Raw genomic sequence first — 27,781 nt, 5'->3', positions numbered from 1 at the left:
GAAATCTTACCTTTGAACACCATGCAAAATCTTCACGCTCCAATGGTAGAAATCCTTTTTTGACTGCTCTCTCTCACTCTCTCCTTTACTCTTCTTCCAATAGGCATGAAGATCAATGAGCAAAAAGATTGGGTGGCAGTCTAATTTGAACTATATATACAAAAGACAAGAAAAATTGCCCAAAAATTGCAAGTTTTTAATTCTGTACATAGTTGATCGTCCCATATGATCGTGGATCATCCCGGACGATTTTACTTAAAGTGTCGGAAACGATCCTAATGTATATTGGTATGAACTATGTTCGTACACGCTCATCATCCCGTACGAACTATGTTCTTCCTGTATGAAACGGTTATTACATAGGTTGGTTCCCAAAATTCTATAGGACGTAACCAACTGACGTATGTCGGTTCAGTTCGTCCTGGGACGAACAGGTTTCGTCCTGGGACGATGTTATACAGAGAGTTTCATCCAAGGATGAAAATTTATTTCGTCCTGTACGATTTCATACAGAGAGCTTCATCCATGGACAAAAAATTATTTCGTCCTGTACGATTTCATACAGAGAGCTTCGTCCCGGTACAAACCATATTTTTCGTCTGGACGAAAAGTGCAAGGTGAGAATCCCGAGACGTTCATCCCGAGACAAATATTATATTCATCCTGGATGATTAGGACTTAGAAAATTTTCTACCGCCTGTTTGATCCATTGCTCTTCCGAGGGGTTAATTGACATGATCGTCCTGTACGAACAAGGTTCGTCCCGTACGAACAAGGTTCGTCCCGTACGAACAAGGTTCGTCCCGTACGATCAGTTTACAAAAATTGTCCCTCAATAGTGTGTGTTGTGATTTTTCACTCAATTACAATCACTCCCTCTCATTTAAAAACTTATGATTTACAAATGAATAATTTGAAGTCTTCATCTTTTGGAGTTGATTTTCCTGAAATGTTAGTACACACTAGAGCAAAAAACAAATCTTCCAAAAAGTGTTAGGAGATATATAAAACAATAATATTTGAAATCATCAAAATAATACAAGTTGCAAGAATGTAAAACATGCAAATAGCAACTCTCTCTACAAAGTGAGCCCCCTCACATGCACTTCCTACATTGGTAGAGCTACTTGATCATGCTTTGTCTAACTTGACCTGTTGGGCTAGTGGTCAACTTCTTTATGAGACGAAACATAGAATTTACCTGAAACCATCTAAAATGAAAACATAAAATAATAAATTCTATTTGATATAAATGCCCATCAAATAACATAGGTGAACATATAGATCAATTAATTAAAGTGATATGAGAGAGTGTCGATCACATGAGGATGTATTTTACTATGAAGCTATTTACGCTACAATGGTAATACACAATAAAAATCAAGTTTAGATTCTATCTCGACTAAGAAATGTTGAAGAATGATAAGATTAACGTAGATAAAGTATTTTGGACTAATAATAATAAATTTTTAAAGTTTTCCTAAGTATACTTTCCTATTTTTATTGTGAGTTAGAGCTTATGCATCCTTAGATGTCCATCAAGCTTGTAAGAAAGTGAATGATGGTTTATGTCCCTCCTATAGTGATTATATCTCCATAGACTCTAGAACGTTAAATATCCTATATCTTGGTATACAAGTGTTCCTTTTAAATACTTCTAATTATTTCTATATTCCTCTATCAAGATAATATATCACGCTATATTTTACTCTACAAATAACCAATTTATAGATTAAATTAAGAATGAGAAATATTAAAAATATCTATTAACTCATTAAAGCACGAGAGTTTATATTAGTAATTACTAAGGTTTCACATCATTAGTCCAAAACTAAAAGTTTAGCAAGCCATGAAAATAAAATAAAATAAAATAAAATTTATTGATTATACTAAAAATAAAGTACAAGGAGAAAAATATAAGTAGAGATCATCATAAAAGTACAACTTCACTCTCCACACTCCTTTCTTCTTTGATTACTTGCTTTTTCAAAACATACCCAAGAAAAATGCATGGAGTTAATCGAGGTGCTAAATTGTGAGTAGCATAAATGCGTAACTAGGGATAGCGTTGGTAGCCAAACACACATAGATGATCATTTGTGGGAGGATAATTGTATAGGTTTTGATAGGGAGAAAGATATTAAGTGTTTGGCAATAGAGGATGATTATTTAAATAATCATTGGTAAGTATAGCTAGTAGCAACCCATACGTAAGGAGGAAGTTGTGCATCAACAAGTAGTGTGTAAATTGTATCAAGCATATGTTAGTGTTTATTCTCAGGAATGCCATTTTTATTTAGGCATATAAGGAGATGAGTATTAATAGGTAATGTCAAGCTTAGATAAAAAAGATTGAAAGGAGGTATTGATATACTCTCCATCGCCATTAATGCATAGAAGGCTGATTTTACTTTGTAATTTAGTTTCAACTAGTTGTTTGAATAAAATTGCAAAATATTTTAGAATATTAGATTTATTTTTCATCGGATAAAACTAGGAATAAGGAGATAAATCATCTTCAAAATTAAATAAAAAAGGAAATCTTTGAGTGGAAACCTAAGAGGAAGGACCCTAAACATCATAATGCACTATTTGTAGTAGTTTGGTAGTTACACTAGTAGGTGAAAAAGGTTGTCGTTCACTTCTCAAGTGCAAAGGCATTAAAAACAACAAAAAGAAGAAGTAAATTTAAAAGGAATTTTGGAAAGTACTAAAGATTGGCTAGAATGATGTCATTTCCCCAAATGTCATTTCCAAAGGGATGAAGAAGTTGGAACTAAAAAAAGCATAGTTGGTGACTTAACTATGGATAAATATGGAAAATGGATAATGGAAATACACCATTATGGAAAGGTCCATGAAGGAGAGTTTGATTTTTTTTGACCCGCAATTGTGTAGCCCAAGGAATTAAAGGAAATATAATAGTTATTGGCATTTTTTAAGTTCAGAGATGGAAAGAATATTGTGAGAAAAAGTAGGAACATGAAGAAGTGAATTGAGAGAAAGTATGCATGAAGGTGTTGGAAGGATGCCTTTTTTGGAGTGAGGTTTTTTCAATGACTAACTATTACCAACATAAACTTTTTCTATACCATGATATCGAGGTAGGTGTTAAATAAAACTGACATTAGAAGTAAGAAGGGTCATTGCACCATTGTAATGAACTAAGTTGGAAATTAAAGATAGATAATTAGCTAAAGAAGGCACACTGGGGAGTGGTAGAGGATTACCTGTAAGTAAGATACATCCTATGCCAGCTGCTATCACATTGTGCCCATGTTTCTCATAAAATTATTATACAGGCAAGTTGGTTTGTACGTAATACCTTTGTTACTTGCAACAGAAGATCCAGCATGTTCGTGACAACATGAAAATAATTTCGACAACATTTATTGTAACCATAAGTTGAATTGAGAGTTAAAGGTCCTTCATTTGAAGGCGTATCAGTATTTGTGAGTTCATGCACTGCTTCTATAACAAGATTAGCTTCTTCACGTCATAAAAGGGAGTGTTGATTATTTTTATAGATTAGGGTAAATTTGGTTCCGATGAAAATTTTTAAGGGTGAATAATTTGGGGAAGTCCATTCAAGATGTAGAATGATGTCATTTTAATTTAGAAACTAGACGCATTGAAATTATCCATAATCTTTTTGACAATAGATAGGCATTTTTTATAGAATGATTTTGCTTGGTAAGATTATGTAACTCCTTTTTTAGTTATATAACACATGATCTATTTGTAGCTTGTAGTAGTTTTTCCAATGTGAGCCAAATAAAAGTGTACAAATTAAGATTCATCACATAAGAAAGAAGGGATGAAGAATTATTGGAGAAGAGAGCAATGGGAAAGGTTCTGATCTATGAATATCTAAAATTAGTGTTGACCTACAGAGTGGAATACACAAAAAAAAAAAAAATTGCTAAAATAAATCATACCTCTGCACCATCAGATCCCAAAATCCTGCTCTGTATCTCATATACGTCCACGTTGTCACCAGAAATCCTGCTCAAAACCCGCTGAAATGTTAGCTATTCGGCGTTGACAGCGCCGATTCGTGTCTCCTCACACAAATCCTGTGCAAATCCTACGAACCCACCTCGATCATCACTGTCTGTGCGTTTATAAAATGATGAGGGAGAGGCTTCTCCCCGGCTCCACACACACACGCTGAAATCCTTGCTTCTCCGATCCCTTCACTCAGAGAGAAGCACACAGAGAAAGAGAGAGGGAGAGAAACCTACCTTGCCCGATCTCCAAACCCTAGGTTGTCGCCCCTCTGCTCTCCTCCATTTAACCTTGCCTTCTTCCTTCCCCTTGCTCGACCACAGCTCCGAGCTGAGCCCTCACATCTCTGCTTCAATTAAGCTCTCTCTACTCATGCCCTAATCCGACATCTCCACCTCTCAAATAGCCGGATCACATTAAACTTGATTAAACCCGTTGCTCCTTTTCTTATATTCAAACCGAGCCCTATCTATCTCACACAACTCAACCCGATTCAATTCAGTCAAAACCCATAGTAATTACTCTCTCTCTTCCTCACTTCAATGTTTTGATGCTAAGTGTATTTAGCATTAATATTAATATTAATATTATTATTATTATTATTAAATTATTATTATTATACTAATAATAATATAGTTTTAATTATTTTAATAATATTATTATAAATAATAATAATACTATTGTTAGTAATATTATTATGAATAATAATAATATTTTTATTATTAAAAAAAATCCTTCTCTCGAGGCTTACAACGGGCCGGCAAATCCTCTACACTCTCATGTTGCGTAGTAGGGAGGTAAACCGGCGCGGTGCTTGCAACGACCTAAAAATCCTTCTTCAATGTTAGCGACGAGCCAGCAAACCCCCTACGCGCTCACGTAGCGTAGTAGGGAGGGAATTTGGTGTGCTGCTTGAGGCGAGGGAAATAAATATATAATAGTAATAATAATAATAATAAGTACTCCGAATGCTCACGTAGTACAAAGGGGGGAAAGAAATTTGTACTCTTTTCAAATTATGCTCGAAACCCTTAAACGCATACGTAGCGGGCAAGGATTTTAAAATTAAAAAATAAGCAACCGCGGTGTCATTTTGACAACTACTTAAAGAGCTCATGTAGCATCGAGGGGAAGGCAGTCTCTTGATTTTTCCCCAAATGGGGGAGACGCCGGGAGGCTGCCGAAATTTTGTCTGAAATAAGACAAGGACTTTGAACAACTTGGGACTTATGGACTTGATGCAATTATTTCAAATCTAAGTGAATATAACTTTAAATGAGCTAGAAAGACAATATAAGGTTGCAACAAATGACTTAAACTAAACTCAAGCAAGAAGAGTTTGAACTTGCTACCTGAACAAATCATAAAAGACTTGAACTTGAATTGCGTTTAGACTCAAGAAGAAGACAAGGAACTCAATTTGAACTCATACTTGAAACTTGTACCTTTGACATGAATTGAACTCAAGTGAACTTGAAATTGACTTAGACTCATTTTTTTGAACTTGATTAATACATCAAGTGGAAATGACTTGAACTTGTAATATAAGCAAGGACATCATTTGGACCTGAACAATAGAATAAGTAGCTTGAACTCAAATGAGCTGCATAAGAGATTCATGAACCTAAACTTGAATCAAGTTAAGAAGAACTTACATAATTTTGACAAATAGAGGAATTGCACTTCAGATGATAATGAAGAGGACTCATTTTGGACTTGATCTTAGGCTCAAGTCGGAACTTGACTTTGAATTAATGACCTAAATCTTAACCTAAACTAAAGTCTAATGTTTGGAAATGAAAGCCATATATCATAACAATGATGAAATCAAAGATAAGTAAATGAAGGAAGACTAATTCTTCAAGAGATATATAAGCAAAGAATGATGAGAAGGAATTATATCGAATCGTTCAAGCAAATCAATCTACATGCAAACAATTATGCCTATTTGTTACAAACATAAGAGCCAAATGCAGTTGAACGTATTGAGCCTTACAAGCAATGGGGCTTATGCTAAATGGAACTTAAATGTTGATTACTGATGGCATGCATTATGATGTTAAGTTGAAACAAATAGGAGACTCATCACATACAAGCAAGGGAATTTACAAACAGATGAGAAGAGGTCTCTTTCATTTAGAGGTTTGGTTAAAAGTGACAATAGATGATATGACGTGAATGTTAAAACCATCTCATGATCAGCGGTCATTTAATATCAGTCAAAAGCATTGATTCCCTACAAATAGAAGGATTCGATATATAGTGAAAAAGGACAAATCATTAATACAATATGGTAGCCTCTAATTCCTAAGCATAGGGTATCAACAAAGATACAATCATCCACGGTTGATATGATTCATTCTTTATTTAAATCAACAGTAAGTGATGATGATGGCATAATCAAGGGTCTGTCCACTAATCTCTATATGAGTTCTTAGAGAAGAAAACTAGATCAAATCATTATTTTTAAAAACTGAATTAGTCTCAGTTCAATCAGGTTCTGAACATTGGCTAAATGTGATTATTGAGACTTGCAAGTTTCTTAATGAACAATGGTTGTGCACCCAACATGCTATCCACAAGCAAATACTGAAAGGGCCACGACAAAGATGGAATTCTATAAGCCATCATGAAAGATTCGTTGAATGTCTAAAATTCCCCCGTATATGCACTGTAGTTTGTATACACATATGTATACTAATGGGGCGTATAAAATCATACACCTGCATCGGCCCCGGCAAGTGTGTTATTGGTACACACGTGACTTCTAGGGATGTTGCACGGGTCAATAAATTTGAACCCGTTCTTTCTAAGTAAGTAGGAGTCGACAATGTTCAATAAATAATCATAAAATGACACCACACCCGCATGGGCCCCAGCAAGCGTGTTATCAGTACACACGTGACGTCTAGGGATGTTGGGCGGGTCAATAATTGAATTCATGTTCGAACCTGATCCTCTTATACGGATCAATAGAAGTCGATAGGGTTAAACCCATCAAATAAATATATGGTTGTAGTGACTAATAAATTTGTTTTAATACATTTATAGTAGACCTTCAAGGCTTATAACAATGAGTATTCACTAACAAAGGCATAAAGTCTACAAAACCCGATCCTCTGTCAACAGCTCGATAGAGTCGATAGGGTTTAATCAATAAATGAAAATGACCCCTCGAATCCCTATGATGGCCGTGTTGAATGCATATCTCAACCTGAGGGGTCAATTTCAAATATCTAAAATGCCTCCAAATTTTCCATAAAATTCAAATTTCTACAAAAAATATAAGTGACTTCAAAGTCACCCCGATGATGACCGTATTAAACAAAAATCTCAGTCGGAGGGGTTAATTCCATATATTTTAAATTCCTCCCAAATACCACAAAAATCCAAAAAAAAATCTCAAAATCTGAAAATCCTAAAAATATTTAAAATTGAAATCCAACTATCAAATAACTTAAAGCAAAATTCATCCACCCTCCGTAATAGTTTATCGAGGTGGAAAAATTTAAAAATACTTCAGCTCACATAGAGATAATGCCTAGTAAAAAATATCACTATGATTCATTCTCAAACAATCTCCTGCCAGTAAGGATGTGGTATGTGTCCTTTATTCAGCAGATTTATCGCCAAATGGTACCGCAGGATAAACAGTTATGACACGGGGCCCTTTGAACCAAGTTGTTTTATCGCCAAATGACACCACGACATACCAGTTATAGCTAGAGCCAATATGCTCCTTAATGGCATCAAATCCTTGAGATATGAATCAATAGGATATGATTGATAGGGCACAAAGCCCTCTATTAGCTAAGGTGGATTCAAATTTGTCCCTTTAGATAAATACTCACCCAAGATCTATAAGGTCCCCTTGGACGAAGCAACCCGTGGCTGCCGACAAGGATCCTTCTATCAAGTTGGGTCTACTACCTCCTATGACTAAGTAGACTAGGGACCATGATGACTCGAGAGGATAGAACCATATGATCTAGATCGGGTCTATCATCCATTCCCCCACCATCCGCTTTAAGTACAAGATGGTGAGATTTCTACTTTAAATATCAAAATTCTCAAATATATTTACCCAAATTTCCAAACATCCAAACTTTCGAATCCCACAGATTTCTGACGACTCTACTAGGGATTAGTTTTTCTTTCCAATTTGGCTAGTCATCTAAATGCTATAATAGCAGCAAAAAGAATAATGATAATATTGAGCTCTATATGGTGAACATTATGATGTGACACTTAGTTCCTTTATCCAAAAAGTCATCACTGAAGGGTCTTAGTAGAAGTAAAAGCAACCATCTGTTATAATGGTAGATCAATAAAAGAATAAAGATATGTACTGTGAGCATCGGGGTGTAACACTTGGATGTATATCCAAGAATCCATCGTCGAAAGGTCCCGACATAAAATAAATATGGAGAGCAACATCTCTAGAAAAAAAATACATGTGAAGGAATAGTGTGACATCTAGTGTGTACCTCTAGAGACCCTCGATTAAAGAAATTCATCAAAAGTGGGTCCTAAAGATAACCCCTACATATAATGTTCTCGATGGTTGACTCCTTAAACATTCCTTCAGGAAATCACATCACTTTTCAAATATATCCTCTCAGAATGAGGAAGATCCATATCCGACCTTCATCAGTGCCCTTCTTACCCGAGGAGCAAATAAAAGAAATAAAAGAACTTCTCTGTGAATTCAGGGATTGCTTTGCCTGGACATATGTTGAGATGCTTGGCTTATATCTTGACGTAGTAGTCCACAGATTAGCAATCAAACCAGATGTAGCACCCATCAAGCCAGCTCCAAGAAGAATGAGATTGGAGATTGAAGAATAAGTGATTGTTGAAACAATGAAGCTTATAGAGGCGGCCTTCATCCATGAAGAAAAATATGTTGATTGGATTGCAAATATCATCCCATTGAAGAAGAAGAATAGGTAGATTTGTATCTATATCAACTTTCGGGACCTCAACAAGGCATGCCCAAAATATAACTTTCCACTCCCTATATCAGAATTACTAGTGGACAATACTTCCAACTATGATATGTTCTCATTTATGGATGGATCATCAGGCTATAATAGAATCAAAATGGCACTCACACATCATTCAAAATATCCATCGACATATTCTGCTATACGGTCATGCCCTTCGGCCTGAAGAATGATGGTGCCACAAATCAACGAGCAATAACTCATATATTTGATGAGTTAATACATCAAAAAGTTGAGTGCTATATGGATGACCTTGTCATCAAAATCATAAATCAAATAAACCATCTAGATGATTTAAGGATTGTATTTGAAAGGATCAAAAAGTAGGATTTAAAGATGAATCCCCTCAAGTGTGCTTTTGGGGTCTCCTCCAGCAAGTTTGTGAGGTATATTGTTCGTCATCGAGTAATCAAGATTGACCCCAAAAAAATAAAAGCAACGATGGAGATGTCGCCTCCCAGGAGCCTTCAACAACTTCATTCTTTGCAAGGAAAATTGGCCTTTATTTGACGATTCATATTGAATCTGCCGGGTAGGTGCCAACCATTTTTAAAGCTGATGAAAAAGGACATCCATTTTAAATGGGATGAAGAATGTCATGAAATATTTGATAGTATCAAAAGATAGTTGTTAAATCCACCCAATATTCTGGTGCCAATTCCTAGGAAGCCTCTTATACTATACACGGCAGCACTAGAAGAGTCCCTCGGAGTATTATTGGCCCATAATAATGAAGAAGGAAAGGAGAATGCACTCTACTATATTAGTTAGAGATTGATCGGAGCAGAGATCCGCTATTCTCCAATTGGAAAATATTGCCTAGCGTTGATTTTTGCAGTTCAGAAACTTTACCACTACATGCTCTCTTACAAGGTAACATTGATATCAAAGATCTATCCACTGAAGTTCTTGATGACAAGAACAACATTGACAGGTCGCCTAGTCAAGTGGGCAGTACTATTACTGTAGTTTGATATCACTTAAGGCTATGAAAGGTCAAGCCTTGGCAGATTTTCTTGTTGCACATCCGATCCTAGTAGACTCTCCACTTAATGATGATCTACTCATTAAATAGATCATACAGGTCGAGGAGAACAAAAAGCTACCATTCAGGGAGATATACTTTGACTGGGCATCATCGATTAAGCTTGTCTGACCTCCAAATATTACAAGGCCCTGAGCCAGCATCGGTCTCATTTTTGTATCACCTGAGGGAGGTATAGTGAGATTTTCATTCAGTTTGACTGAACCTCAAACCAACAATGAATTTGAGTATGAAGCTCTAATAGTAGGACTGCAGATCACAGTAGATGTTAGAATCCAAAATCTTCAAATCTTCGGGGATTCTCAACTTGTGATAAATCAAGTTTTAGGCATTTACAAAATTAGAAAACCTGAATTAGCCAACTACACCGTTGAGCTCTTGAACTTCTAAAATAATTTCTAAATGTAAAAAATAGCATGAGTTCCCCGAAGATAAAATGCCAAGAAAAATTGCCTAGCCAAATTAGCCAAGGATGTGGCAAACATCGACGAAGAGATGCTTATACCAATCATGGTTCACAGCCATCGAATCTTAGAGCTGTCTATCTTGTAATTCTCACATGTAGAGAAAATACCAGATTTAAGCCAGCAGGATACAACCCCAATTGAGCCTCAACCTTCTAAATAAATTATTATTGAAAATCAACTAGCAGAATGTCATGTAGTCAAGAGATATAAAACCAGCAGATTTTTGAAGTCATGGTTACATTGCTTGGACATTCAGAAAGGAGATGATTGGAGGCAATCCTTCATCTACTATTTCAAAGAAAGCAAACTCCTAAAGGATAAATCTCTTGCCATGCAGATTTGGAAGAGAGCATTATGATATGCGTTCTTTAATAATATGTTATATCATCGGGCTTTCGATCAAATGTGGCTATGGTGCCTAAGAACAAAGGAAGCTGATAAACTGGAGATAGAAATCCATGAAAGACTTTGTGGTGCACATCAGTCAGATCCTAAAATAATTGCTAAAATCAATAGAATGGGTTACTATTGGCTAACCATGGTCAGAGATTATATTAACCACGCTAAGAGGTGCCATGATTGTCAAATCCATGGTGATGATATACATCAACCGCCAAATCCACTACACCCAACAGTAGCATCTTGCCATTTGAATATTGGGGTATAGATATAATCAGGCCAATAGATTCACCATCATCGGTAGGACACTATTTTGTTCTGGCAGTAACATATTACTTCTCAAAGTGGGTAGAGGCTGGTCTATTTAGAGAGATCACATCGAAGCGTATATTCAATTTCTTTACCCACAATGTCTTCTACATATTTGGTGTGTTATGCCGCATAATCTCAGACAATGGTACTATATTCAAAAGTACAAAAATCTATAAATTTGTTGATCATCATAAAATTGATTGGCGGTACTCATTTATATACAACCCATGAGCAAATTGCTTGGCAGAGGCCTTCAACAAGATGTTTGTGAAATTGTTAAAGAAGATCCTCACCAATAACAAAAAAGAATGGCATACGAAGATGACAGAAGCACTGTGGGCATACCGTAGAACATTCAAAATGCAAACTAAAGCTACTCCTTATTCATTAGTATTTGGTGTTGAAGCCGTATTACCATTGGAGATTAAACTACCATGACTTCGGGTAGTAATATAGAATGACTTCACCCAAGAATATAATGATCATTTAAGAATGGAAGAGCTTGATGCACTCAATGAGATCATATTGTAAGCTCAATAAATTAAATTTAGAAATATATCGAGGAAGAATGATCAAATACTTTGATCAGATGATGCGCCCTCTAACATTTCAAGAAGAGGAATTGGTCTTGGTGCTGAAAAGACTAATCATCCCACACTGAAGAATCGATGGCAAATTTGTATTAAATTGGGAAGGCCCTTCATCATTGAGAAAGTGTACCAAGGAGGAACATATCAGTTGATCAATCTGAACAGTCAGAGGCCTATGCCTCCTATCACTGGCCGACATTTAAAGAAGTATCATGCATGAAAATTCAATATCTAATGAACTTTATGATGATCAAAGTGTTATATGTGTTACAAATCTCAGTTTATGGATTAGACTTTTGATGATAGCAAATAATCATAATTTTCTATGACTGCTTTGCCTACTAACTTTTCAGGTCCACAAGATCGAAAGTAACTCAAGCCAGCTCAAGATCGGGTAGATTTAGGTTGAGTCAAGTCTGTATTTTTCCTTTCTTGAGTCAATTGTAAAAATAATTCCTGATGCTAAGTAACCTTGCACACACACACTTGAGGGGTTTTCTATGTTTTTCTATTTTAAGTACATCGGCCTGGATGATGTTCATATCGGCCAGGATGATTCAACTAAAAATAAAAACCCTAATTAGGGCATCCTGGTTAAGCAGCCGTCATTAAGCAAATCATCCTGGACGATACTTGTATCGGCCAGGACAATAGGTTCAAATTAGAAAGAATCAATTGCCATGATCAATTTAGGTATTCTTTATTTTAAATTATCAGCCAAGATGATCTCCATATCGGCCTGGACGATACAGCACAATTATGCCTAAATTAATCTAGCAATTATGGAAAGCAATTAAGGCTAATTAATACAATCACATCGGCTGGGCCGATCGCAGAATTGGCCTGACTGATCGCAAAATTTGACTGGGACGATGTCTTGGACGATTGACATCGGCCAGACTCTATTCAGGGCGATGTTCATGAAGATTGTACTCAAATTTGAACTAATCGGCCAGGACGATATTGTATCGGCCTGGACGATTTAACCAATTTTCTTCTGATCATCCTGAATCATCTTAACTAATTGAGCTTATTTTGTACTGATCAGCCAGGATGATAAAGTCGGTTATTGAAATTTATTTGAAGGACCCAAATTTTCTCATGCAAACAACCTTGAGTGTGCTGTCTTGACCTGAGAGAGCCTTTGGAGAGGGAGAAAGAGAGACAAAGAGAGGAACTTGTGAGGGGGAGTTTGTGAGAGGGTTCACAAAGGTTTCTCCGAGCAAGGTTCCAATTCGTCGTCTCCGTTCTTCGTCCTTCGTCCTTGGGAGGTTCTTGGGAGGTCTACTTCAGCAAAGGTCTGGGTTCTCTGCCCGCTTCAGGAGGAAGCAAAAGGAGTCAGTTCTCAGTCGCTTCAGGGTTGGTGAAAAAGAGTCTATTGTAAAGGCATCTTCGCCTAGCTGTGAGAGCTAAAGAAGAGACACTTAGTTAGTGCAATACTTGGAGGGTGCCTCCGAGGAGTGGACGTAGGTTAAGGATTGACCGAACCACTATAAATTCAGTGTGATATTTCTTTGTTTTGCTTCCGCATTTATTTTTCTGCACCTTGATTTCTGTGGTGATTTGGTTTTTAAGTTTTGCTATGGTTTACCTAAAGAAATTTTTTTTAAATACCAATTCAACCCTCCCCCTCTGTTGGTTGGTCTCGAGCTAGTTCTTAAGGGCTTAACATCCCTAATGAACATTCAATATGCATATTTATTAAAGCATGCTCATATTTATATTTTGAAATTCTTCTGTATAACAAGAATACATTTCGAAATCCCCCATAGGACTAGGATCATTTTAAATATTTATTCGAGTCGACATCACACTGCATGTCGAGATCCCTGAATAAATATTTAAAATCTTAAATATACAAAGCCTATCCAAAATATCCCTATGAGATAGGGGCATTTTAAATATTCATTTGGTTTGACATCGTGCTATATGCTGAGATCCCCAAATGAATATATAAAATCTCAAATTTTCAAATTTATTCCATCCTAAAATATCTCTGCGAGATAGGGGCATTTTAAATATTTATTCGAGTTGACATCAATCTGCATGCCGAGATACCTGAATAAATATTTAAAATCGTCAACTTAAATATTCTTTTATGCTGAAGAATATAATGGTTTATTTTCAAAGTATATGCAGATGATCTTTAAAAAAGTTCAAGACACCATCTTCTCCAATATATTCAAAAGTCAAGAAAGAAATTTTTATGACTATACACTCCAACAAATTGGGTTAGAACAACTTGAAGTCTTTCAATAGCCTGAAGCTTAAAGTTCGAATGGATGTAAAAGGTCAGATCCAACACGCTCAAATATGGCCGGATCACTGGCAGCTCTGTCTACTCAACAAGCCATAAGAAAGGACGTAGTAGCGAAACCCCCACTTCGTCAACCCGTTAGTAGGAATTGTAGGAAGCACGAAGGCAAATTTGACTCGACAAGTTCAAGTGATCGTAGTCTACAAAATCCTCCTAAATAACTGGAGAATCAACGTTCCAATGGGAAGAAGGAATCTCGAGCAACTACCAAATGTGCGTAGGTTCCAAATCTTCAACCACGAAGGATGACTAAATCTAATAACTTCAGCAAAATCAGTATTGGGGAGCGTATTTCCCATAGCTCAAGTCTGAAGCCTGAATGAGTGTAAGAGGTCAGATCCAACAAGCTTAAATATGGCCAGATCACTGCCAACTCCATCTACTCAACAAGCCAAAAGAAAGGATGTAGTAGAGGAACCCCCAACTCAGCATTCAGATGACAAAGAGCTATAAAATCCTAGTTCTGCAGATCTGATGAACTCAAGTGACTCAGATTAAAGCCTCCTCAAGTGATTAAGGATCAAGATACCATCCATATTTGGTACTATCAACTGAATCATGAACTTGCAAATCCTTCAACAAATCCATAAAGCACAAAGTAAGAATCAAAGGAACTTTTCTTCAACAAGTCTGCCAAAGCACAAAGCAAAGGACCGAAGAAAATTATCCCAAAGTTCACACAAAGTTGAAGACTAAACTAAGTGGATTCTGTCATCAACAAGTCTCTTATGCACAAAGCTCTGAACCGATGGCTTTTCGTCATTGACCTAATACAAACCTAAGGTTTTAGGTCACCGGCATCTACTCCTTCATCAAGACTTCCAAAGCAAGAAGCGTAGGGCTGAAGGAACATAAATCTCTTGACAAATCACTATTGATAAATAAGACAATCCTCTATCAATGTCGGTAACACCAAGCGCAGGGAAAAAGTGATCAAAATCTCAGGACTAAAGCTAAGGCTATAAAATGAAATATCCTAAATGATATCTACAAGTGTCCCTAAAATACTGAGGGCATTTTAAATTTTTATTTGGGTCGATATTATGCAACATGTCAAAATCCCCAAATAAATATTTAAAATACTTGGTGCGGTGATCGTGGACAACCACAGGTCAGAGTATAACCACATAAGTCACAAGAACAGTAAAGAGAGAGCTCATCAACAACTTAATTTATGAAATTACTTTATTTTATTAAATTCAAAATTCATATACTCATTTATAGATTACATCCTTTTATAAAATTACATCAGCCAAAAAGAAGGGAAAAGTATAATGTCCTTCATAAAGAACTACAATCTGTTTCCTAAAACTATGCCTAAAGAGGATGTCGACAGTTTTATTCTGGTCCTTCCAAAGACCAGGTATTCTACACTTATGGGACCTACACAAAGCATTAGAAGTGTTAGAAATAAAGAAGAAGAATCATGCAGATATATGTAAAACTATAAAAAGAAATTTGTACCTGAAACAGAGGTCTCCTGAAGTGGCTCAGAAAAAGTATTCTTCTCCTCTCAAAACCTGTGTAGAACAACAAAAATATCAATAAACAACTAAATGAAGAAAATGAACTATACAAACAAAGTAAAAACGTACCAATACTGAAGCCTCAAGACGTAGTAATTTGGCTGAAGCTTGAATCCTGTTCGTATAGTAGATTGCACAAAATACAAAGTATTATCAGTACGAGCACAAAATCAAAACTAAGAAGAAGGGAAGAAAGTGTACTTGAGCCCAAAAGTAATTGTAGAAGGCTCGAAGCAGTAAGAGTCCTGCAAACTGTAGAGAAAGATGCAAGCATTCATGATTATGCTAGAAACTAAGATGACTGGGGTGCCAAAAGAAGAACAGAAAGTGGCAGTGATATATAATATCATCAATCTATGAAATAATATTCTAAGGATCTGAATATGAAGTGCTTTATCTCTACCCAGTGGATCTTTATTTCACTAAGAGCAAATATATCAACTAACTAAAAATCACAAGTGAATATAAAGATCCATGAAAGAACAGTGGTGGACTCTTGGAGATCTACATAATGAAGATTTTAGTGTGACATTCAACCAAACTTTTGGAGATCATCTAAATGAAAATCTCAGTGTGACATCCTAGCAAACTTTTGAAGATCCACTAACTGGAAGCCCTAGTGTGACATCTAGATCAAATATCAAGAGATCCACAAGGTCAATCAACATACAACAAACGTGATTCGCTTCAGATGCGTACCACATTTGTTGGGGGCCATTTATTGACCTACATAGTAGAATACACAGAGACACAAAAAAAAAATTGCTAAAACAAATCATACCTTTGCTCCATCAGATCCCAAAATCCCATTCTGTATCTCGTATCCATCCACCTTGTCACCAAAAATCCTGCTCAAAACCTATTGAAATTTCATAATAATAATAATATAGTTTATATTATTTTAATATTATTATTATAAATAATAATAATAATATCATTAGTAATATTAATATGAATAATAATAATATTATTATTATTAAAAAAAATCCTTCCCTCATAGCTTGCAATAGGCCGGCAAACCTCCTATGAGCTCATGTAGCGTAGTAGGGAGGGAAACCGGCACGGCGCTTACGATGACCTAATAATCCTTCTTCAATGCTAGCGACGAGCTGGCAAACCCCCTACCCGCTCACGTAGCGTGGTAGGGATGAAAATCGATGCGGCGCTTGCGACGAGGGGGATAATATATATATACCCTTAAACACTCACGTAGCAGGCAGGGATTTTAAAAATAAAAAATATGCAACCATGATGTCATTTTGACACCTACCTGAAGCACTCATGTAGCGTCGAGGGGAAGGCTGCCTCTTAGTTTTTTCCCTAAATGGGGGAGAAGTCGAGAAGCTGCCAAAATTTTGTCTAAAATAAGACAAGACTTGGAACAATTTGAGACTTATGGACATGATGCAATTGATTCAAATCTAAGTGAATATAACTTTAAATGAGCTTGGAAGACAACATAAGCTTGTAACAAATGACTTAAACTAAATTCAAGCAAGAAGAGTTTTAACTTGCTATCTAAACAAATCATAAAAGACTTGAACTTGAATTGATTTTAGACTCAAGAAGACCGCAAGGAACTCAATTTGAACTCATACTTGAAACTTGTACTTTGGACAAGAATTGAACTCAAGTGCACTTGAAATTAACTTAGACTCATTTTTTTGAGCTTGATTTATACATCAAGTGGACATAACTTGAACTTGCAATATAAGAAAGGACATTATTTGGACTTGAACAATATAATAAGTAGCTTGAACTCAAATGAGCTGCGTAATAGATTCATGAACCTAAACTTGAATCAAGTGAGGAAGAACTTGCAAACTTTTGAATAATAGAGGACTTGCACTCCAGATGACAATGAAGAGGACTCATTTTGGACTTGGTCTTAGGCTCAAGTCAGAATTGGACTTTGAGTATAAATCTTAACCTAAACTAAAGTCTAATGTTTAGAAATGAAAGTCATAAATCATAACAATGATGAAATTAAAGATAAGTAAGTGAAGGAAGACTAAGTCTTCAAGAGATATATAAGCAAGGAATGATGAGATGGGATTATATCGAATTGTTCAAGCAAATCAATCTACATGCAAACAATCATGCCTATTTGTTACAAACATAAGATCCAAATGCAGTTGAATGTATTCAGCCTTACAAGTAATGGAGCTTATGCTAAATGGAACTTTAATGTTGATTAGTGATGGCATGCATTATGATGATAATTTGAAACAAATAGGAGACTCATCACATACAAGCAAGGGCATTTACAAAAAGATGAGCAAAGGTCTCTTTCATATAGAAGTTTGGTCAAATGTGACAATAGATGATATGCAGTGAATATCAAAACCATCTCATGATCAGCAGTCATTTAATATTAGTGAAAAGCATTGATTCCCTATAGATCGAAGGATTCGGTATATAGCAAAAAATGACAAATCATTAATACAAAATGGTAGCCTTTAATTCCTAAGCATAGGGTATCAACAAAGATACAATCATACAAGGTTAATATGATTAATTCTTTATTTAAATCAATAGTGAATGATGATGATGGCATAATCAAGGGTCTGCCCACTAATCTCTATACAAGTTCTTGGAGAAGAAAACCATATCAAATCATTATTTTCAATAATTGAATTAGTCTCAGTTCAATTAGGTTCCAAACATTGGGTTAAATGTGATTATTGAGACTTTCAAGTTTCTTTATGAACATTGGTTGTGCACCCAACATGCTATCTATAAGCAAATACTGAAAGGACTACGACAAAGATGGAATTCTATGAGCCATCATAAAAGATTCGTTGAATATCTAAATTGCCCCTACACATGCACTGTAGTTTGTATACATATAGGTACACTAATGGGGCATAAAATATCATACACCCGCATGGGCCCCAGTAAGCATGTTATTGGTACACACGTGATGTCTAGGGATGCTGCGCGGGTCAATAAATTTGAACCCGATCCTTCTAAGTAAGTAGAAATCCACAAGATTTAATAAATAATCATAAAATACCACTAAACACCTGAATGGGCCCCAACAAACGTGTTATCGATACACACATGACGTCTAGGGATGCTGCGCAAGTCAATAAATGAATTGATGTTCAAACCTAATCCTCTTATATGGATCAATAGGAGTCTACAGGGTTATAACCATCAAATAAATATACAGTTGCGGCGACCGATATATTTGTCTTAATACATTCATATTAGTTCTTCAAGGCTTATAAAAATGAGAATTCTCTAACAAATGCTAAAGTCTACAAAACCTGATCCTCTATCAACAGCTCGATATAGTTGATAGGGTTCAATCAATAAATGAAAATGATCCCCTAAACCCCGATAATGGTCGTGTTGAACACATGTCTCAAATGGAGGGGTCAATTTAAATAACCAAAATGCCTCCAAATTTTCAACAAAATTTAGATTTCTATGAAAATATAAGTGACTTGAAAGTCACCCCAATGATGGCCGTGTTGAACAAAAATCTCAACTAGAGGGATTAATTCCAAATATTTCAAATTCCACCTAAATACCACAAGAATTCAAAAAAAAATCTCAAAATCCAAAAATCCCAAAAATATATAAAATTGAAATCCAACTATTAAATAACATAAAGCAAAATTCATCCACCCTCCACAACTATTTACCGAGGTGGAAAAATTTTAAAATACTTCAGCTCACGTAGAGCTAATGCCTAGTCAAAAATATCACTAGGATCTATTCTCAAATAATCTCTTACCAGTAAGGATGTGGTATGTGTCCTCTAATTGACAGTTTTTCACCAAATGGCACCGTAGGATAAACGGTTATGACCCAGGGCCCTCTTAACTGAGTAGTTTTGCCGCCAAATGGCACCATGACATACCGATTATGGCCAGAGCCAATACGCTTCTTATTGGCATCAAATATATAAGATTTGAATCAATAGGATATGATTGATAGGTCACAAAGCCCTCTGTTAGCTAAGGTGAATTTAAATTTGTTTCATTAGATAAATACTCACCCCAAGTCTATAAGGTCTCCTTGGACTAAGCGCCCCATGGTTGTCGATAAGGATCCTTCTGTCAGGTTGGGTCGACTACCTCCTCTGATTAAGTATACCATGGACCATGATGTCCCAGGATGTGGAACTATGGGATCTTGATTGGGTCTATCATCCATTCCCCCACCATCCACTTTAAGTGTAAGATGGTGAAATTTTTACTTTAAATATCAAAATTCTCAAATTTTACCCAAATTTCCAAACATCCAAACTTTCCAAATATTTAAGCCCAATGTTGCTACTATATGTCAGATAACACGTATTTACTATGTATCTGATTAACAACTAGCCTTAATCAAAAGTTCTCTCTCATGATCGAGAGGGGTAATTAACTATAGGGGCTTGTGCCTATAGGAAACAAGAACTCATATCATAAAGTCCTCATAAAATGAGGGCAAAATCTCTATGTAGTATCTTATCTATAAACCCATCTGCCTTCCAAAATTTAACCCAAAACTTATTCTATTAAAACTCCCTCGCCAATGAAAAGAAAAGCGATAAGCTGGCGGAGGCCGGGGCTAAATTTTCAGAGCCCACAATTGGTAGATGTTTGATATGTGTCTTTGAAAATATATTTTGTTGGGCACATAATGGTTCCATTCAAGTGGCCATCAAAATCATTTGCAGCAAATAGTTTTAAGAGTTGGGACCTCCAAGTGGGATAGTTATTAGGAAGGAGTTGACTGTGAACAAAATTTATATGTTAGACATAAAAAATTTAAGATCAAATGGAATGGAAACATCGACATGTTTGATTACAATGGAGTCAATAGACTGTTGATCTAATACCATGTTGAAATAGTTAAACCACAATAAAAAATTATAAGCATAATGCATAACACTAAAATAGAAGGTAGGAGAGAAGATTTCAATAATAAAGTTAGCAACTATGGATACTTCATTATAATATAGCTGTCATATGCAAGAATATATACAAATGATAATACAAAACCAATAGTGGAAAAATCATGCAGTAGTTGGTAATAGATAGTGCAGATCCCATGATAGAGAGAGTAGATGCTCTTGGACAGTGAAGTGATAGGCAATGATACTATGCAGTGGGTTATTGGACATGTGTTGAGTCACTAATATTGTCAATACATACACACATACATATGTACATAATATTTTAACTGGCTATGTAAATTATGTTTCTCATTGTAATCTCTTTCTTTCTTTTCGAAACACCAATTTTTGTTAAGAACCCTTAATACAATTTAGGAGAAATATTTTTTTATTTTGAATCTTTATTCCACTAGGGAAATTTTTAATCCTTAATATTTGAAAGAAAATAGCTTGAATGTAAGAAATGAAAGGGGTAAATTTAAATTTCAAAAGATGAAAACATTAATTATTAATATGAGGTTGTCATATGATATAATGTTATACAAAATTAAAAACATTTATATGTCAAAGTGACTTTTTTTCCAGCCAAAAATGCTCTGTTAGGGTTTCTTCCCGCAAACTTCTGGCTGCATCCATCTCTTCCCCCGGGGAGGATCTTCTCTAGGATTTCCTCCTCCCATTTTCCTCCCATGGTTTCCTCTTCAAATCTGTTTTCCTCCTCCGCAGAAACACCCTTGACTGGAAGCTTCTCTTAGCTTCCCAATCCCTAGTGTCTAATAAGTTCACCTTTTATATTTCCCATTTCCCTACAAAAAATGCCACTACCCATTTTACCAAGGCACAATTCAATACTGGCTTTCCTAAATGGTTACTCTCCTTGGTCAGATAATACATTTGGCGCAGACCCTACTATAAAGCTCTTCTCTCCACCATCAAAAAGACTTGATCCCTTAAAGGTTCTCTCTCTACTCACCCTTGATGATGATTTTTTCTCTTAAAATTCACCATTATGGAGGATTATGACATAGCATGGTCTTGTGGACCATGGTTCTTCTTCGGCAAGCCCTTCATCCTTCAGAAATAGACGCCATATTTCATCTCAAAACGTAAAGAATTCCCTTCTATTCCTCTCTAGAAGAAGATCAAGAACTTTTCGCTATCTTGCTGGACCCCTGAGGGAATATCCAAAATTATGAACTGCGTCGGGATTCCGCTGGCTGTTCATACCCTTATGGCTTCCAAAACAATACTCACCTTTGCGAGGGTGTGTTTTGGTGAGAAACTCGTCACCTCTTCCAGCTGAAATTAACTATTTTATGGATGGGAAAATATTTCCCCTTACTGTGCTCTATAAAAAAAAAACTTTCACCATGCCCTCACTGCATTTCCATCACGCACTCTCCTAACTTTTTCCCACAAAACCCCAATCCACAAAAGACTTAACTACCAAAGCCTGATGGTAGAAGTAATAGTCATAAGCTGTGTAATGTGCCTCCTACACAAACCATTCCCAAGCCTCCTCTTCCTTTAGTCTCCTAACCTTCGCTTTCATCTAACCCAATTTCTATCCCAACTACTATACTACAGCCTCCTACACCTTCGGTCATTCATCCAAACCCACCATCCAAACTATTATGCCTAACCTTAACTCCTTTTTAGAAGATACCCCTCTTAATCACCTGATTCACCTCCCACTACCATCACTCCTTCTGAAGCTAATACCTATAAGTTCTCCACCGTTCCTACAAAATACAAATTTGATATCCTTACTGATCAACAAGAATCACACACAAACCAATCATTCAAACTCTCTATCCCAACCACTTCTTATATTGGAAGTTTGGGGAAACAACTTAAATCAAACAAGGATGTTCTTGATTGCTCTAATCATGGATACAAAAAATACATCAATTTATAGTTGCAAATTAATCCCTAGTAATAAAATCACGAGAGAAAAATATGCCAAAAAGGCATCCACGCCATCTTCTAAGCCCCAATGATCTGTCTTCCTCAAATGGCAACGTGGAACACATGTGGGTTTAATAGCCCGGACAAAGCTCTGTGTTTCAAGCAGTTAGTTAGCAATTATAACTTAGATTTATTGTTTATTTTGGAAACTATAATCTCTGCATCTTTAGCCACCAGCCCCTAGTTTCCCTCCAGTCACTCCATTTTTCTTAATGAAGGTTCTTATGATAATTTTTCTTACTCCTCCCTAGGTAGGATTTGGATTAAATAGAATGAACTTAAAATGAATTTTATGCACTTATTTACCATTAACCAAATGATTCATGGTTTTGTTTACTCTGGCTCAATGTTGCGTGCTCTATCTTTATTATTTATGCTTCAAATTCTTTAGAAGATAGAAAATCTCTCAGGAAACACATTTCAGATCTTGCTACCAACATTTCCACCCCTTATATTATTTTAGGGTACTTCAATTGTTGTAGATTTCCTCATGAGAAAGTAGGTGGATCCTTTCTTACCAGCAATAAGCTCTTAGATTTCAATAAAATGATCTTCAATATTGGAGCTCATGAGCTCTCATCTGTTGTTCATTATTTCACTTTGTATAATTAGAGAATTAAAAATTCTATTCATATTAATCTTTATAGAATATTGGTTAATGATGCTTGGCTAGACTACTACCTGAACTCCTTCTATAAAGTAGATAACCTGTAGATTTATGACCACTCTCCCATTATTCTATAAAATGAACAAAACCACCAGCAGAAACACATATTTCTTTTATAAATATTATTGGGCTTCCAAACTTGGTTTTTGGGATTGTCTCATCTCTACTTTTTCTCAACAATTTCACAGTAGCTCCAACTACTCTTTCTATCAAAAACTCAAGACTTTTAAACTCTGCATCAAGTCCAATCCTTATGCCTCCTCTAATCCCTCAAACATGAAATTGTTGATCTTGTCAGCACTCAAAATTTCTACTTGAGGCAAATTTAGGACTTTCCTTTGGATACTGCGCTTAATATGGCATTAAAATCCATTAACCTCAAAATTTCAAAGATGAATTCTGATTGGTCTTATTAGATTTCCCAAAGAGCGAAAGCTAAGTGGCTGTCTTGTGAGGAGGATAACCTTAAATTTCTTTATTCCAGAATAAAAGCTAGGCATAATTTCAACTTGATTAAGTCCATCTCCATGATAGAGGTCCAATATCAGCAATGCTACCATTCAACCTTTCAAATAGCTCTTTAATACACCATATGTGCCAACCTCTGATGGTTAGGATGCACTGGTAGACCTTATGTTACCTACCCACCTTATTCCTCAATTAATCGCTCCTATCACTCATTCTTTTACTACTGGTCTTGATGGCTACACTTTTGAATTTTATAAATCTACTTGGAATATGATTTGTAAGAAGTAATGTGAGGCAATTTTCTCTTTATTCACAACTAGATATTTGCCTACACATTTGAATGCTAAAGCTATTGCATTGATTTCTAAACACCCTCATGAAGATGATATTTCAGACTACATACTGATATCTCTTTGTAACACCTTCCAAAAGATTATTGCCAAGATCTTAGCCAATAGGATGAAGGAGGTTATGCCTTTATATCATTCATCCTAGTCAATCAAGTTTCATCAAACATAGAATAATCTCTGATAACATCTATTAGCAGCTAATTTGCTTAAGGATTTAAACATGAATGCTAGACATAAGTATTTTTGTGCAAAATTTTACATTCACAAGGAATTTGATATAGTTTCCAGGGAATTCTTGCTCACTTGTTTGCTTGCTAAAGGTTTCTCCACAACTTTTGTTTCTTTGATCAAATGATGTATCATTGATATAAACTTCTCCATTTCCATTAATGGAGCACTGGAAGGTTATTTCAACTCCCCCTCTAGCCTCAGACAAGGCTATCCTCTCTCTCCTTACCTTTTTTGCATCATCATGGATAGCCTTTGTACTTGCTTTGAGGAAGCTACTTCCAATAACTCCTTTCAAGGAATCACTACCGATAATTTTTCTATATCCCACCTCCTCTATGCTGATGATTTACTAGTGTTTGGCAAGGCATCCTTGGAGAATGCTCAAACTCTCAAGAATCTGTTAGCTTGCTTTATTGTTCTTTCGGGCTTGCAAGTCAATAGTGATAAAAGCCTATTGTTTTTTCCAAAAATGTACTGGATGAACATGCCATATCTAGCACTCGATCTGAATATTCCTATATCTAACTCTCCTATCAAATACCATGGCAATCCCATCTTCAGTAGGAGACTCAAATCTTCTAATTTGCAGCCTTTGTTGTAGAAAATTCACTATTCTTTTGATGGTTGGAAAGAAAACCCCCTCTCTTTAGCTTGGAGACTGCAATTCGTTAAATTTACTACATGTAATTTCCTTGCTTATTGGATTAGAGGTGCCATAATTCTCAAAGCTTGCTGCAAGATGGTAAATAGAATATGATCCAAATTCTTGTATTATATGGATATACACAAAACAAAGTTGCATATGATTTCGTGGAAGGAAACTTATAAACCAAAACAATTTTGGGAGCTTTATATCCTCACCATAGACTCCCTTTACCATGCCTTTGGCTGCTCTATAATTTGGAGATATTTCAATGCTGAGAATTTACTTTTTCTCTAGTGGAAAGCAAAATATTTTTCTTTTTGGAACACTAGCATCATATGTGGATCTATTTATCGGAACTTCCTATGTGGAGTGGCTAAGAACATCCAGCACTGTTTGAATTTTAGAATCATTGACAACACCACCCTGTCCTTCATTTGGGACCCTTGGTTAGTTTTAGCTCATTCAAAATGCAATGCTATTCTGATTCAAATACTATTAATTGGCATAAGCATTATTCTTTATGTTTCTTGATTTACACCTTGTTGGCTTTCATGCATGGGCTGACAACTGCTAAAGCATTGATCTTGAGGGGATTCCTACTTCTCCTTCATGTGCTTTTTGCCTTAATGCTATGGAAAATCAGACTCACCTTCTATTTGAATGCAACTATACTTATGCCATTCTTAAGAACATTATTCCTTATATGGGCAGTATGCTTTTACGGCCAAGCCTTTGGCAAGCATTTAACAGTATTGAGGGTTGGGACATTGATAAAAAATAAGAAAATTTTCTACTATCTTTTATTGTGTGCTATAATTTATTACATTTGGAGAGAGAAATGATAGATTATTTGGCAACTCCTTTGATTGCCACACTATAATTGTTGCCAATATTAGAAGGGCTATCTCTTATAAATCTTATAAGCGGAAAAACTTTCAAATTTACCAAAGTATACTTTTCTGATCTTGGTTGGCTGTGTACCTAATGAGTTTTGATGGCTGGAGAATCTTTTTGTGCTGCTCTTCGCAATTTTGGGCACCTTGGATGGTCTTTATTGACAACCAGAGATTTGTTTTTGAAGGACGATGATGAATGCAAACTCGCTTTGCTTCCCCTTGGATGGTCGGCTTCGACAACTAGGGGCTTTATGTTCATCTTTTTAGATGATTTTGATGCATGGGTGGTCTCGACATACTTTGCATCCCGAGTCATTTTGTTAATTAGGTGTTTTTGCCATTTTTATTTTTGCATTCTATTTTTGTTCAGCAACTTTTGCTTATATAGTTTCTTCATTTGATGCACGTTTGTTGTGTTGACATTTGATTTTGATATTTTTACTGTAATATTTTTTTTTCTTAATGATATTGGCTAAGACTCCAAATTTTTCTATAAAAAAAAAACATGAATATGTAGAGTCATGTTATTCAAGCGGTTATATGCCGCTGACTATTGCTACAAAAAGCAACATCAAATTTGGAAATCCAATTCGATGCAGGAAGTCCACAGGATAAGTGAGTCAGAGAAGAGCATGTGGCACCAACTCCCTCGAGAAAACTTCCCAAAATCCCTCATCTTCCACGACGGAAGAATTGCATTCCTACCAGCACCAGCCGCGACATTGGCAATGTTCATTTGGCTTCCTTTCGGTGCCACCCTCTCAATCTTTCGCCACATTAACGGCATGTTCTTTCCATACTACATCTCTTTTCTTATCGGCGCTCTCACCGGAATAGTTTACCAGCACAGTAAACCTGCTGCCCAAACCAAAGTACACGAGCAAGTTGCGATCCAGCCAAAACCCAGTTGCGGTCGGCTTTACATCTGCAACCACCGCACTCTCCTGGATCCCCTTTTCATCTCCGCATGCCTTAACAAACAAGTGACTGCAGTCGTTTACAGCTTAAGTCGAGTTTCTGAATTTCTTTCACCAATAAAAACAGCAAGACTTACTAGAAATAAGGAGGAAGACAGAGAGAAAATGAAAAAACTCCTAGAACAAGGAGATCTTGTAATTTGTCCCGAGGGAACAACCTGTCGAGAGCCATATCTGCTTCGTTTCAGCCCATTGTTTGCAGAGTTGGCTGACGAGATCACACCGGTTGCGCTGACAGCAGAGGGTACTATGTTCTACGGCACTACGGCCTGCGGATTCAAGTGGCTGGACTCGTTCTATTTCCTTATGAATCCCAGGCCGAAGTATGTTGTCCAGTTACTTGAAGAGATTTCCGTGGTTTTGGATAACGGGAAGAGACACAGCCCATGCGAAATGGCAAACCGTGTTCAGAGAGAGATTGGTCGCTGCTTGGGCTTTAAGTGCACTACTCTTACCAGAAAAGATAAGTATCAGATGCTTGCAGGCAATGACGGGATCGTGCAGGAGAAACATAATGCATGATTAATATATATATGCTCTATCTAAAATCCTGCAGTACTATAGTTAGCCATCATAAAATAGAATTGATAGCTTTGGTTTCTTTCTGAACTAATGGTTCCGTTTACTCTGTTCTATTTGAGGTAATTCGAAAAGTTTGTGGATAGTCGTAATAGCAGTTGGATCATTCCTTAACGTATTGAGAGCGTTATGTAAATCTGTTTATATTTGACATGTTGCAACAGGCGACAGCCAGAATAAATTTGATGCGAAGGATACCACGGACACAACTCTTACCTAGATAGGACAAATTTATTTTGGGAATTGGTAAAAAGGAGGACATGAATACGCAATGTTGGGCTTCGGGACAATATTTTGAACTTATAATTCTAATGATTCTCATTTTGAAGCTCCTTAAATGAAATAATAATAATAATAAGTATATTTCATTTGTTCAAATTTGTTCAATAACATTTATTTTAAACGTTGTATATCTTTGTGCAGTATAGAGAATTT

The 27,781-nt window shown here is 36.1% G+C and overlaps 1 protein-coding gene across 1 annotated transcript in view; it reads left to right on the top strand.

Annotated features, from left to right (window-relative positions):
* LOC110095214 (glycerol-3-phosphate acyltransferase 1-like) overlaps positions 1-27,460 on the top strand; it is a 42,682-nt gene extending 15,222 nt beyond the window's left edge. Inside the window, exons 3-4 of the mRNA XM_020820657.2 lie at positions 23,734-23,809; positions 26,303-27,460. Of these exons, the coding sequence (XP_020676316.2) occupies positions 23,734-23,809; positions 26,303-27,289 (1,063 nt within the window). The 3' untranslated portion in view covers positions 27,290-27,460. The remainder of the gene's footprint in view (positions 1-23,733; positions 23,810-26,302) is intronic.
* Positions 27,461-27,781: the final 321 nt, after the last annotated feature.

The sequence above is a fragment of the Dendrobium catenatum genome, unplaced genomic scaffold (genome assembly GCF_001605985.2).
Source record: "Dendrobium catenatum unplaced genomic scaffold, ASM160598v2 fragScaff_scaffold_325, whole genome shotgun sequence".
Lineage (NCBI taxonomy): Eukaryota > Viridiplantae > Streptophyta > Magnoliopsida > Asparagales > Orchidaceae > Dendrobium > Dendrobium catenatum.
Note: the sequence above shows the minus strand (reverse complement) of the source record. Positions and strands in the feature narration are given on the sequence as shown.